The 11,527-nt window shown below is 43.7% G+C and overlaps 1 protein-coding gene across 2 annotated transcripts in view; it reads right to left on the reverse strand.

Moving 5' to 3' along the window:
• Window positions 1–2,500: 2,500 nt before the first annotated feature.
• Window positions 2,501–11,527, reverse strand: part of LOC139408563 (syntaxin-binding protein 1) — a 39,745-nt gene continuing 30,718 nt past the window's right edge. The window contains exons 18-20 of one of the 2 annotated variants that reach the window (XM_071152613.1): window positions 10,387–10,541; window positions 8,944–9,105; window positions 2,501–4,339 (exon numbers count right to left, since the gene is read on the reverse strand). In XM_071152613.1, coding sequence (XP_071008714.1) covers window positions 8,993–9,105; window positions 10,387–10,541 — 268 coding nt within the window. In that variant the 3' untranslated portion in view covers window positions 2,501–4,339; window positions 8,944–8,992. The remainder of the gene's footprint in view (window positions 4,340–8,943; window positions 9,106–10,386; window positions 10,542–11,527) is intronic. The other variant, XM_071152614.1, reaches the window with a different exon arrangement.

Raw genomic sequence — 11,527 nt, forward strand, 5'->3', positions numbered from 1 at the left:
AACCCGGAAGCTTACAAGAAATCCTGCTATGCCCTGCGATGAACCATCAAACAGGCAAAGCGTCAATACAGGGCTAAGATTGAATCACACTACACCGGCTCCGATGCTCGTCTTATGTGGCAGGGCTTGCAAACTATTACAGACAACTGCGGTGAGCTGCCCAGTGACAAGAGCCTACCAGACGAGCTAAATCACTTCTATGCTCGCTTCGATGCAAGCAACACTGAGGCATGCATGAGAGCATCAGCTGTTCCAGGCGACTGTGTGATCAGGCTCTCCGTAGCCGACGTGAGTAAGACCTTTAACGTCTCTAGGGTAGGGGGCAGCATTCGGAATTTTGGATGAAAAGTATGTCCAAATTAAACGGCCTGCTACTCGGGCCCAGAAGATATGATATGCATATAACTGGTACATTTGGATAGAAAATACTATAACGTTTCCAAAACTGTTCAAATAGTGTCTGTGAGTATAACAGAACTGATTTGGCAGGCGAAAACCTGAGAAAAATCCATTCAGGAAGTTTTTTGTTGTTGTTGGTTTTGTAGTTTTCTATTCAATGCCATTACAGTATCCATTGGCTTAGGACTCAATTTGCAGTTCTTATGCCTTCCACTAGATGTCAACAGTCTTTAAAAATTGTTTCAGGCTTGTATTCTTATAAATGAGGGAGTAAGACGTGTCACAGTGCTTTTTTTCATGCGCAATCCCGAGAGAGTGCATTTCTTGTTTACCTTTTATATTGACGACATTATTGTCCTGTTGAAATATTATAGATCATTTAGGCTAAAAACAACCTGAGGATTGAATATAAACATTGTTTGACATGTTCCTATGAACTTTACGGATACAATTTGGATTTTTTGTCTGCCTGTTTTGACTGCGTTTGAGCCTGTGGATTACTGAAGAAAACGTGCAAACAAAATCTTGTTTTTTTTGGATATAACGAGACTTTATCGAACAAAAGGAACATTTATTGAGTAAATGAATGTCTTCTGAGTGCAACCATATGAAGATCATCAAAGGTAAGGGATTCATTTTATCTCTATTTCTGAGTTTTGTAACGCTTCTGCTTGGCTGGTTACTGTTTGTAATAATTTGTTAACTGGGCTATGTTCTCAAATAGTTTTAAACAGGTCAACATACACAAGGCTGCGGGGCCAGATGGATTACCAGGACGTGTGCTCGTGTGCTGACCAACTGGCAGGTGTCTTCACTGATATTTTCAACATGTCCCTGATTAAGTCTGTAATACCAACATGTTTCAAGCAGACCACCATAGTCCCTGTGGCCAAGAACACAAAGGCAACCTGTCTAAATGACTACAGAAGCGTAGCACTCACGTCTGTAGCCATGAAGTGCTTTGAAAGGTTGGTAATGGCTCACATCAACACCATTATCCCAGAAACCCTAGACTCACTTAATTTGCATACCGCCCAAACAGATCCACAGATGATGCAATCTCTATTGCACTCCCACACTGCCCTTTCCCACCTGGACAAAAGGAATACCTATGTGAGAATGCTATTCATTGACTACAGCTCAGCGTTCTACACCATAGTGCCCTCAAAGCTCATCACTAAGCCAAGGATCCTGGGACTGAACACCCTCTGCAACTGGATCCTGGACTTCCTGACGGGCCGCCCCCAGATGGTGAGGGTAGGTAGCAACACATCTGCCACGCTGATCCTTAACACTGGAGCTCCCCAGGGGTGCATGCTCAGTCCCCTCCTGTACTCCCTGTTCACCCACGAATGCATGGCCAGGCACGACTCCAACACCATCATTAAGTTTGCAGACGACACAACAGTGGTAGGCCTGATCACAGACAAGGATGAGACAGCCTATAGGGAGGAAGTCAGAGACCTGGCCGGGTGGTGCCAGAATAACAACCTATCCCTCAACGTAATCAAGACTAAGGAGATTATTGCGGACTACAGGAAAAGGAGGACCGAGCACGCCCCCATTCTCCACGACGGGTCTGTAGTGGAGCAGGTTGAGAGCTTCAAGTTCCTTGGTATCCACATCAACAACAAACTAGAATGGTCCAAACACACCAAGACAGTCGTGAAGAGGACACAACAAAGCCTATTCCCCCTCAGGAAACTAAAAAGATTTGGCATGGGTTCTGAGATCCTCAAAAGGTTCTACAGCTGCAACATCGAGAGTATCCAGACTGGTTGCATCACTGCCTGGTACGGCAACTGCTCGGCCTCCGACCGCAAGGCACTAGAGGGTAGTGCGTACGGCCCAGCACATCACTGGGGCTAAGCTGCCTGCCATCCAGGACCTCTATACCAGGCAGTGTCAGAGGAAGGCCCTCAAAATGGTCAAAGACCCCAGCCACCCCAGTCATAGACTGTTCTCCCTACTACCGCATGGCAAGCGGTACCAGAGTGCCAAGTCGAGGATAAAAAGGCTTCTCAACAGTTTTTACCGCCAAGCCATAAGACTCCTGAACAGATAATCAAATGGCTACCTGGACTAAAGAATGTGATGAGTCTTTTGTCCTTGTAATGGAAGCCAATTTATTAGACAGCCTTAGTACATTGGTACACATGAAGTATACTTTTGTTTGTGCTTCAACACTTGCAAATATAGAATCCCAATAAGTTAAACCGGTTTAGGACAGACTTATGTTTCATTTATTCATATTTCTTCCCTCTGACAAATAACTTGGATATAAATTAATTGAATAGACAGTGAAACCTTTACAACAGCAACTGATAATAGAAAAAATAAAATTAATTGTTGGCATAACAGAAAACGCATAGTGCTATCAATATACAACCTGTTTTGCCAGGAAATAGAGAGGAAAAATGGAGAAATAAAATGATAGAAATATCGGGGTTACATTTTCTTTGCAAAGCCATTCACCATTGGAAGAGTTAAAATGTACCAGAAGATAAAACGGACAGACAAACAAAATATAGATATTAGTTATTTTCCCTGTTGACCACTACAGCTACAGCTAAAACATCACAAACACGTGACTTCACATTGGCATTTTTTAAAGGAAATCTTTTACTACTTCACAGTCAGAAACATCACCAGTCAACAGTGGGACACTAAAACATCAACATATGGCATATACACAACACACTACTCAGTGCATGACCCGGTTAAACATTTTGATACTAACCAATGATAAGACTTACAATGTGACAGGATACAATACTGAAATACAAATCGGCCCTTTATGATTATTCTTTAAACATCTGCAAGCAATGGCCTTTTGACACTCAACCGTGAAATCTCTCCAGAGAAAAGGAAAAGGATGTGGTGAGTAAATAGTTCCAGTCTTATGGCTGGAGGAAGGATGCTTCTACCATTCTGTAGCTATTTACAGAGTCCCGTTTTTCTCTATCCTCAGACCTAGGGTCAGTTTGGCTGTTTGTTACTGTCTAACTCACAGATAGCACTGAAGGATCTCTTGGGTTGCTTGTTCTCAGTATTGCCATACTAAAGGATATACAGTAACAGTCCACACAATGTTCAGGCATGCTATCAGGGATGGAAATTAAGCTAGCCTGCTAGCCTATGGCTAGTACTTTTCAGACCGGGCTAGTAAAAAAGGTGCCCAACTAGTCCAACGGCTAGTGAAATGTTGTATTTTCAAATATCGCATGGCACAGATTTTGGACTAGTAAAAATTGCGGTCTTCTAGCCTGGCTGGTCAGTGCCCAAAATCCTTAGGTTCCATCCCTGTATGCTACTGATACAAATGTCTTGACCAGCTAGGATTCTCCCCCTAATAGGACAGGGATGAGTTATATTGCATGTTGAGTGATATGATCTTACTGCATTGACTTTCCTAGTGCCAACCAACTCCAGTAAGGCATCCCTCCTCCACCCACTACCAATAAAAATCACACAAATAAGATAAACTGAGGGAACAAACAGAGAGAACCTCTACGTTTTACACATTCTAGCAGGTTTCATAGCATACAATATTACATTTGGTACTTTCAGTTTCAAATGACCTTAGTTAATATTTAAACATTTTTTAAATAAGTTCTGTTATTTGCATCCATTGTAAAACATGAGAATACTTGCAACATGATTTTATTTCTGTTTCAACATATATTTTTTTCACCAATGCTATCATTGTTTTATATTCTTATTCTTCTCGTGCAAGATGAGATGTTTCCACAATTCATGAAGGATGACTGGGAGGATGACTGGGAGGATGACTGGGAGGATGACTGGGGGATGTGTAGGGTAGAGGAAAGGAGATAGATAGATGGGGCTGGGTGGTTTTAGCTTGCTGGTTCCTCATCTGGTTTGTTCATTGTCTTGAGCTGTTCCAGGAGGGCGGTGGGGGTGAAGACGTGGGTTGATCCTAGAGAGGTGGACAGATACGCAGCAGAGGAAGCACACAGACAGAGCATTATATTAGAGCTGCCCAAACATAAGCCTGCTAGGAAAATGTGTTTTCAGCTCTTGCTCTGAACGCTTAGATGAAACCACTGTATTCTTGAGAAAGAAAAATGTTGGAAATAAGATAAACATATACGTACAACCAAAAAACTTGAAATCATAGTTGATAGTCAGCATTTGGAGAATGTATTGGTTATCATTATTGGTTATCATACGATGTGTGGGCTATTCACACATTTTAGAGATTGAAAGAAGATTGGTGGGGACTGCCTGCCAAAAACGCACATGCACAGACATCACAGAGCAGGCAGGATTCTGTGAGCTGCAAAGCACTGGTGGTAGAACCCTGTGACCACACCTATAGGAGAGTGCAGCCAACCAGCTGTAAGCTTGTGCATGTGACCTAAGAAGCTTTTATCACAGTGCATGCAAACATCAGCAATATGAAAAACCTGGTCAAAACACTGCAAAAAAAAGAAAAGCAGATTTCAGTCCAACCGTTCTCTGATTGGATGACATCAGGGAAGTAATTTTGCCTATGCTTGTGAATGAAAATGTGAAATTGAAAGCTAAACACAACAGCACCACCAAAATATGAATGAGCTGACTTTTTCATAGCTGAAGACACATTTCGGACACAGTATAACTCAGAAGGTATAGGATTGGAGTCAACCAAACACTTGTCCATCTAGTTTATCACTTTGTCACTAAGATGTTGAGTGTATCAATGGCTTACCCTCCATCTTGGACAAACCAAGGCCTTCATAAAGCAGACCGCTGGACCAAAGTTTTGATTTACTCCCCATACCTACTCAACAGTTTAATCAGTAGTATTGTTATTCTTCATCGGTTTGTTTCTAAAGGAAAGCTGCATGTTTCTGTCATATTGGCTCAACAAGGAAGACGCATAGGTTTACCTGTTGCTAGGTAGAATTCAATTAAAGTTCAGTAAATCTAATTGGCCCTGGCAGTTAGGCCTTTAGCTGTGGCATGATCGCCAATCAGGAGTGGTTTATCCCAGCATCAATAGGCATAGACAGAGACAGGAGAGGAAGAGGCAAGTCCATCTTAAGTTGGGTCACCATGGGGATGCAGGCATCATGGGTGTAAGGGAGCGTGGGGTGGGGTGGGGTGGGGTTGGGGTGAGCACTAGTCACAGATCAACTTTGGACTGGCCTTGCCTGGTTCTCTCCTGTCTCTCAGTGTCTGAAACACACAGCTTTGCAGGCCTCTGGCCAGAAACACAACACTTTGATACATGTTGCTCCCCAACACTCACTACATATCCAAATACCAGATAACAGAAACAAACTGTTATTTTGTAAATAAACAATGGTCATTTTGTTCTGGAAGTGTTGAATGTGGCAGTATGTGGTAAAGAGTCCATACTGCACGGTGATCGATACTAAGAAAACACCAAAACCATAAAACCAAAAGTTGTTTGAAAAAGATATAGCTTTAGCAGATAAGCAAGAACGAAATGGATGTCCTTTGCTAATGTGTTGAGGGAAACTCACTCAGGAGACAGCTTTAAAGGGACAGTGCGAGACTGGCAATTAAGCCGTTTTTCTACGTCAGATGAACTTGTGGATACCGCTAGCGCACCTGTTGACTTTCAGTCGTTGTGCTAACACTAGTTAGCATTGGCTTGCGAAACTACCTCTAACTTCCTTCATACTGGACACAAAGACATACAAATTCTATCCACTAGTTCATTTGACTCTGGGGAAGTAGAAAGAAATGACTTCATTGTCAGAATCTCACACTATCCCTTTAACAAAGTGTGCAGGAAAATATCTTTGACAGTGTGGGGAAAATCTTACTTACTTAATTAAACAAAATCCCCAAATTAAGCAGTGATGTGGTAATTGATCATATTGGTGCTCGAAAAGTAGACCTATGATGTACTTTTATATTCCTGTCTTTATGTCCCAAAACCCATATTGGTCTACTATTGGTTGACTATGCTGTATGGGCAACATATGGTGTTGCTAGGGGGGAAATATGGAGCTATATGCGAAAGAAAGTGAGGGGGGCAATTGTGAATTCTTTTTATGATGTGTCGCATCTTTTCTAGGTGCTAAAGCATATCGAGTGAACATCGCTACATTCCCAGTGTCAGTGTCTGCAGAGAAGCACAGTGTCCAAGGGAGTGGAGATAGCAGTAGGGACATACAGTGCCGTGCGAAAGTATTCGGCCCCCTTGAACTTTGCGACTTTTTGCCACATTTCAGGCTTCAAACATAAAGATATAAAACAGTTTTTTTGTGAAGAATCAACAACAAGTGGGACACAATCATGAAGTGGAACGACATTTATTGGATATTTCAAACTTTTTTAACAAATCAAAAACTGAAAAATTGGGCGTGCAAAATTATTCAGCCCCTTTACTTTCAGTGCAGCAAACTCTCTCCAGAAGTTCAGTGAGGATCTCTGAATGATCCAATGTTGACTTAAATGACTAATGATGATAAATACAATCCACCTGTGTGTAATCAAGTCTCCGTATAAATGCACCTGCACTGTGATAGTCTCAGAGGTCCGTTAAAAGCGCAGAGAGCATCATGAAGAACAAGGAACACACCAGGCAGGTCCGAGATACTGTTGTGAAGAAGTTTAAAGCCGGATTTGGATACAAAAAGATTTCCCAAGCTTTAAACATCCCAAGGAGCACTGTGCAAGCGATAATATTGAAATGGAAGGAGTATCAGACCACTGCAAATCTACCAAGACCTGGCCGTCCCTCTAAACTTTCAGCTCATACAAGGAGAAGACTGATCAGAGATGCAGCCAAGAGGCCCATGATCACTCTGGATGAACTGCAGAGATCTACAGCTGAGGTGGGAGACTCTGTCCATAGGACAACAATCAGTCGTATATTGCACAAATCTGGCCTTTATGGAAGAGTGGCAAGAAGAAAGCCATTTCTTAAAGATATCCATAAAAAGTGTCGTTTAAAGTTTGCCACAAGCCACCTGGGAGACACACCAAACATGTGGAAGAAGGTGCTCTGGTCAGATGAAACCAAAATTGAACTTTTTGGCAACAATGCAAAACGTTATGTTTGGCGTAAAAGCAACACAGCTGAACACACCATCCCCACTGTCAAACATGGTGGTGGCAGCATCATGGTTTGGGCCTGCTTTTCTTCAGCAGGGACAGGGAAGATGGTTAAAATTGATGGGAAGATGGATGGAGCCAAATACAGGACCATTCTGGAAGAAAACCTGATGGAGTCTGCAAAAGACCTGAGACTGGGACGGAGATTTGTCTTCCAACAAGACAATGATCCAAAACATAAAGCAAAATCTACAATGGAATGGTTCAAAAATAAACATATCCAGGTGTTAGAATGGCCAAGTCAAAGTCCAGACCTGAATCCAATCGAGAATCTGTGGAAAGAACTGAAAACTGCTGTTCACAAATGCTCTCCATCCAACCTCACTGAGCTCGAGCTGTTTTGCAAGGAGGAATGGGAAGAAATTTCAGTCTCTCGATGTGCAAAACTGATAGAGACATACCCCAAGCGACTTACAGCTGTAATCGCAGCAAAAGGTGACGCTACAAAGTATTAACTTAAGGGAGCTGAATAATTTTGCACGCCCAATTTTTCAGTTTTTGATTTGTTAAAAAAGTTTGAAATATCCAATAAATGTCGTTCCACTTCATGATTGTGTCCCACTTGTTGTTGATTCTTCACAAAAAAATACAGTTTTATATCTTTATGTTTGAAGCCTGAAATGTGGCAAAAGGTCGCAAAGTTCAAGGGGGCCGAATACTTTCGCAAGGCACTGTACATTGGTGTTCTCTGCAGATGACTCGTGGGCCATGTAAGCATGCATGTGATGTCTGGTGGACTGAGAGAGCGTGAAGTGGAGGAGAGGGGGAGAAAGTTGAAAAAAAAGAGAGAACGAAAAGAACGAGAATCCTTTCTTGAAATCCAACATCAACTCAAGGACCTATCCTGTAAGAAACCACTAAATCAAGTTGATTGTCTTGAAGGTGTTAATTATAAAAAATAATTAGATCGTAATAATAAAGTAGAAAAAGATGGATCTCGGGGGTAGATTAAATCTGCGCCAAAAAAGGATTAATTCTGGGAAGTAGGGTATGAAACAGGCCGAGAGGGCCCTGAGGGCAGAGAGGGCGATTTAATCCACCCAGCTGAGATGATGTGGAGGTGGAGAGGGGCAGCAGGGATGAGGTCAGGACGCCTGTAGCAAGGCCAGCTCACACAGGCTTCACTACCTGAAGGCCCAACAAACAGATACTGCAACACATGCCCATTCTATCGGTCAGCAGCATGGCATGGCCAATCGCTATTGGCTGTGGGGGTCACCAATCACACTGTATCACACTGTATCACGCTGTGATTGGGTGTTGGCCTGCAGGAGGTGGAGCTTGAGGTAACTGGGAAATGCAGTGAGCCAGGGACCAGACAGCCATCCCTGAGGGTAGGGGGGCGGAGTTTAAACAGTACTGAGTGTAGTAAGAGGAGTACGGAGGGGAAAAAAGCCCTTGTGCTGTGGGGGTTCAGAAAGGGCTTCTTTGTGCGGCTGCCTTTACTTTGTCAGAGTGTGATTTCTCTCTCCCTCCCTCCCTCTCTCTGTCTGTCTCACTCGTCTGAGCCTGCGTCTGGCTCCTCAAAGGACACCCTAGTGGACTCTCGGAAGTCAGGGTGCTGCAGGTCCGTTAAGAATTTGATGGGGGTGATGGTGTGGGTGGAACCTGTGGAGGAACAGAGGGCGCTTCACGCTCATTTCTCATCACATGCCATGCCTCCCATGCCACTTTCTCTCTTCTGCCCCTTCCTTGCCATCTCCAAAAGAAGGTGTTAAACACACCACTGCACAGCACCATCCACATACTGTACATACACACACAAACACACACACGCACACGCACACACACACACGAAACCCAGATGCACAGAAAAAGACAGGGTGTAGCTGCAATTCAAAGACAACAGTGTTTTTAGACAGAACAAGACTGAATCCAAAAGCAAAAGCATAGCACAGCAAAAACAACATAGGAGACACCCCCTCCCTTAGGACTGGCTGACTCGACAGACAACATTCAATGAACAGGGAACACATGTCACCCAAAAGGGGTTTAAACATATCACAGGTGGCATTCCAGGTAAGTGTTCATCAGAAACATAACGTTTTCCTCCATCTAAGTTGCTAGATATAGCACTAAGTCTAGCACTAAGTCTAGCACTAAGTCTAGCACTGTCTAGCACTAAGTCTAGCACTAAGTCTAGCACTAAGTCTAGCACTAAGTCTAGCACTAAAAAAAAGTGTTGATTGCTTCAATAGGCAAACTAGGGTCATGACATAAGCTTACGCTTAATTAACCTTTACTGACTGGGATTCATGGTGTGGGTGTATGGGAGTCGGAAAGCGAATTGAGGTCAACTATGTTGGTGTGTGGATGAGTCAAAATGTTCATGAAGTACGGTCGAGTGCGGTAGACGCTCAAAAGAGAGAAAGATTATCCGGATGACTTCTCTGCTTCGTCCTTCTTTATTCACTTGTGGTCAACACAGTGGGAACAGAATACAGTTACATTGGCACTGATGATGGCAGACACGTGTATTCATGTTCTGCTGTGCTGACCACAATGAATGGGGACATAACAGAAGTAGCTAATGTACGAGAGTCAGTCAGTTAGTGAAGGACGCCCATTTCACAATATAAGTCCTAGCCCCCATCCCTAAAGCACCTTGTGTAGATCTTGAAAAGAATTGTGTAGATATCAGCCATTCCACCTAGCCTATCAGAGGGCATTGTGGACATATTACCATATTGTGGCTACCTATCCAGACTTTTCAGACCTACAAGTACCCAGAGGGAGGGGCTATGTGTCCATTTGAAATGAATCTGCATTCTTGCATAAATGAAAGGAATCCGTGTGTTAATGTACCACTAATGTCACACTCCCTACGGAGGAGTCCCTCGTATCCCCCCTCGGCCTGCGCCCAGTGGCGCCCCCCGGTGTCAGACTCACCAATGATAGCCTCCCACTTCCCGTTGGCCTGCGTGACCTCGTAGGCAGAGCGCATCTCGCTGAAGGACGCGCCTCCGATGATGAAGACCATGACGCGCGGCCCGGTGCGGTACTCGCCTGGGGTCTTATTCTTGTGCCAGTGGCCATAACGGGCACTGCAAGGGAGGGAGAAGCACAATCACAAGGGTGGAATATCACAGTCTTACTATTTCAACACTGCTGTACTGGGTTAGGAATGAGTCTATCTAACTAGGAAGAAAGGTGGAGAGACCTGGCTAATCTGACCCACCTGTCTTTGTTCCAGGGTCTGTCTCCAACTGAGTCAATAACACACACCGCCACCTTCCAGGCCGAATACATTGCAGACATATGCCAGATCTCATTTAGGAGACACTCTTATCCTGAGTGACTTACAGTTCGTGCATTCATCTTAAAATAGCTAGGGGGGAGTCATGCGCAAGTGTTATAATGTATCAGTAAACCACATCATATGATAAAGCAATCTGATGCCTCACTGCACAGTCTAACGTCTGTAATGTAGTCAGTCTGGATTGCAACCAGTGTGTGTGAGCGTGTTTGGCTGTGGGAGGTGTTTCACCCCACCTCGCACATGGATGTGAAATGTGCTCATGTAACTGAGCCTGCCTTTGGATTCCCAGAGCTTCTTTCCCAATAAGTCAATAACATTGGAGGGGGAAATGACTGGTGGATGTGGCTCACATTCTCAGCAGCACAGATCTGATCAATGCGCACACAATGAAGGTCAAGAGGGGAGAGGGATATGCAGGATGCAGGGGTCAATGTGTCAGCACCCTCTCATCATTCCCCAGTGCCCACAACACCATCAATCCTCTCTCCCTGTGGTAGTAGTGTGAGGGCTGTGTCCCAAATGGCACCTTATTCCTTATTTTGTGCATTACGTTTGAACAGAGCCCTCTGTTGCAGTACTGTTTGTTTCATTAAATGCCCTCTTCTCCGTAACAGAATATTTGTTTAGTTTCACTGCTCTTAGTCCCGCCCTTTTTCTCTTCTACAGCCAATCAGAGTATTGATCTCCCTTCCCCTCGGAGCTCAAATTACTATTAATCTACGACCCTCCATTCTTTGTAATCTCAATAGTGCTACTATACTGCAATACATT

This window comes from Oncorhynchus clarkii, chromosome 5 (genome assembly GCF_045791955.1).
Source record: "Oncorhynchus clarkii lewisi isolate Uvic-CL-2024 chromosome 5, UVic_Ocla_1.0, whole genome shotgun sequence".
Classification (NCBI taxonomy): Eukaryota; Metazoa; Chordata; class Actinopteri; order Salmoniformes; family Salmonidae; genus Oncorhynchus; species Oncorhynchus clarkii.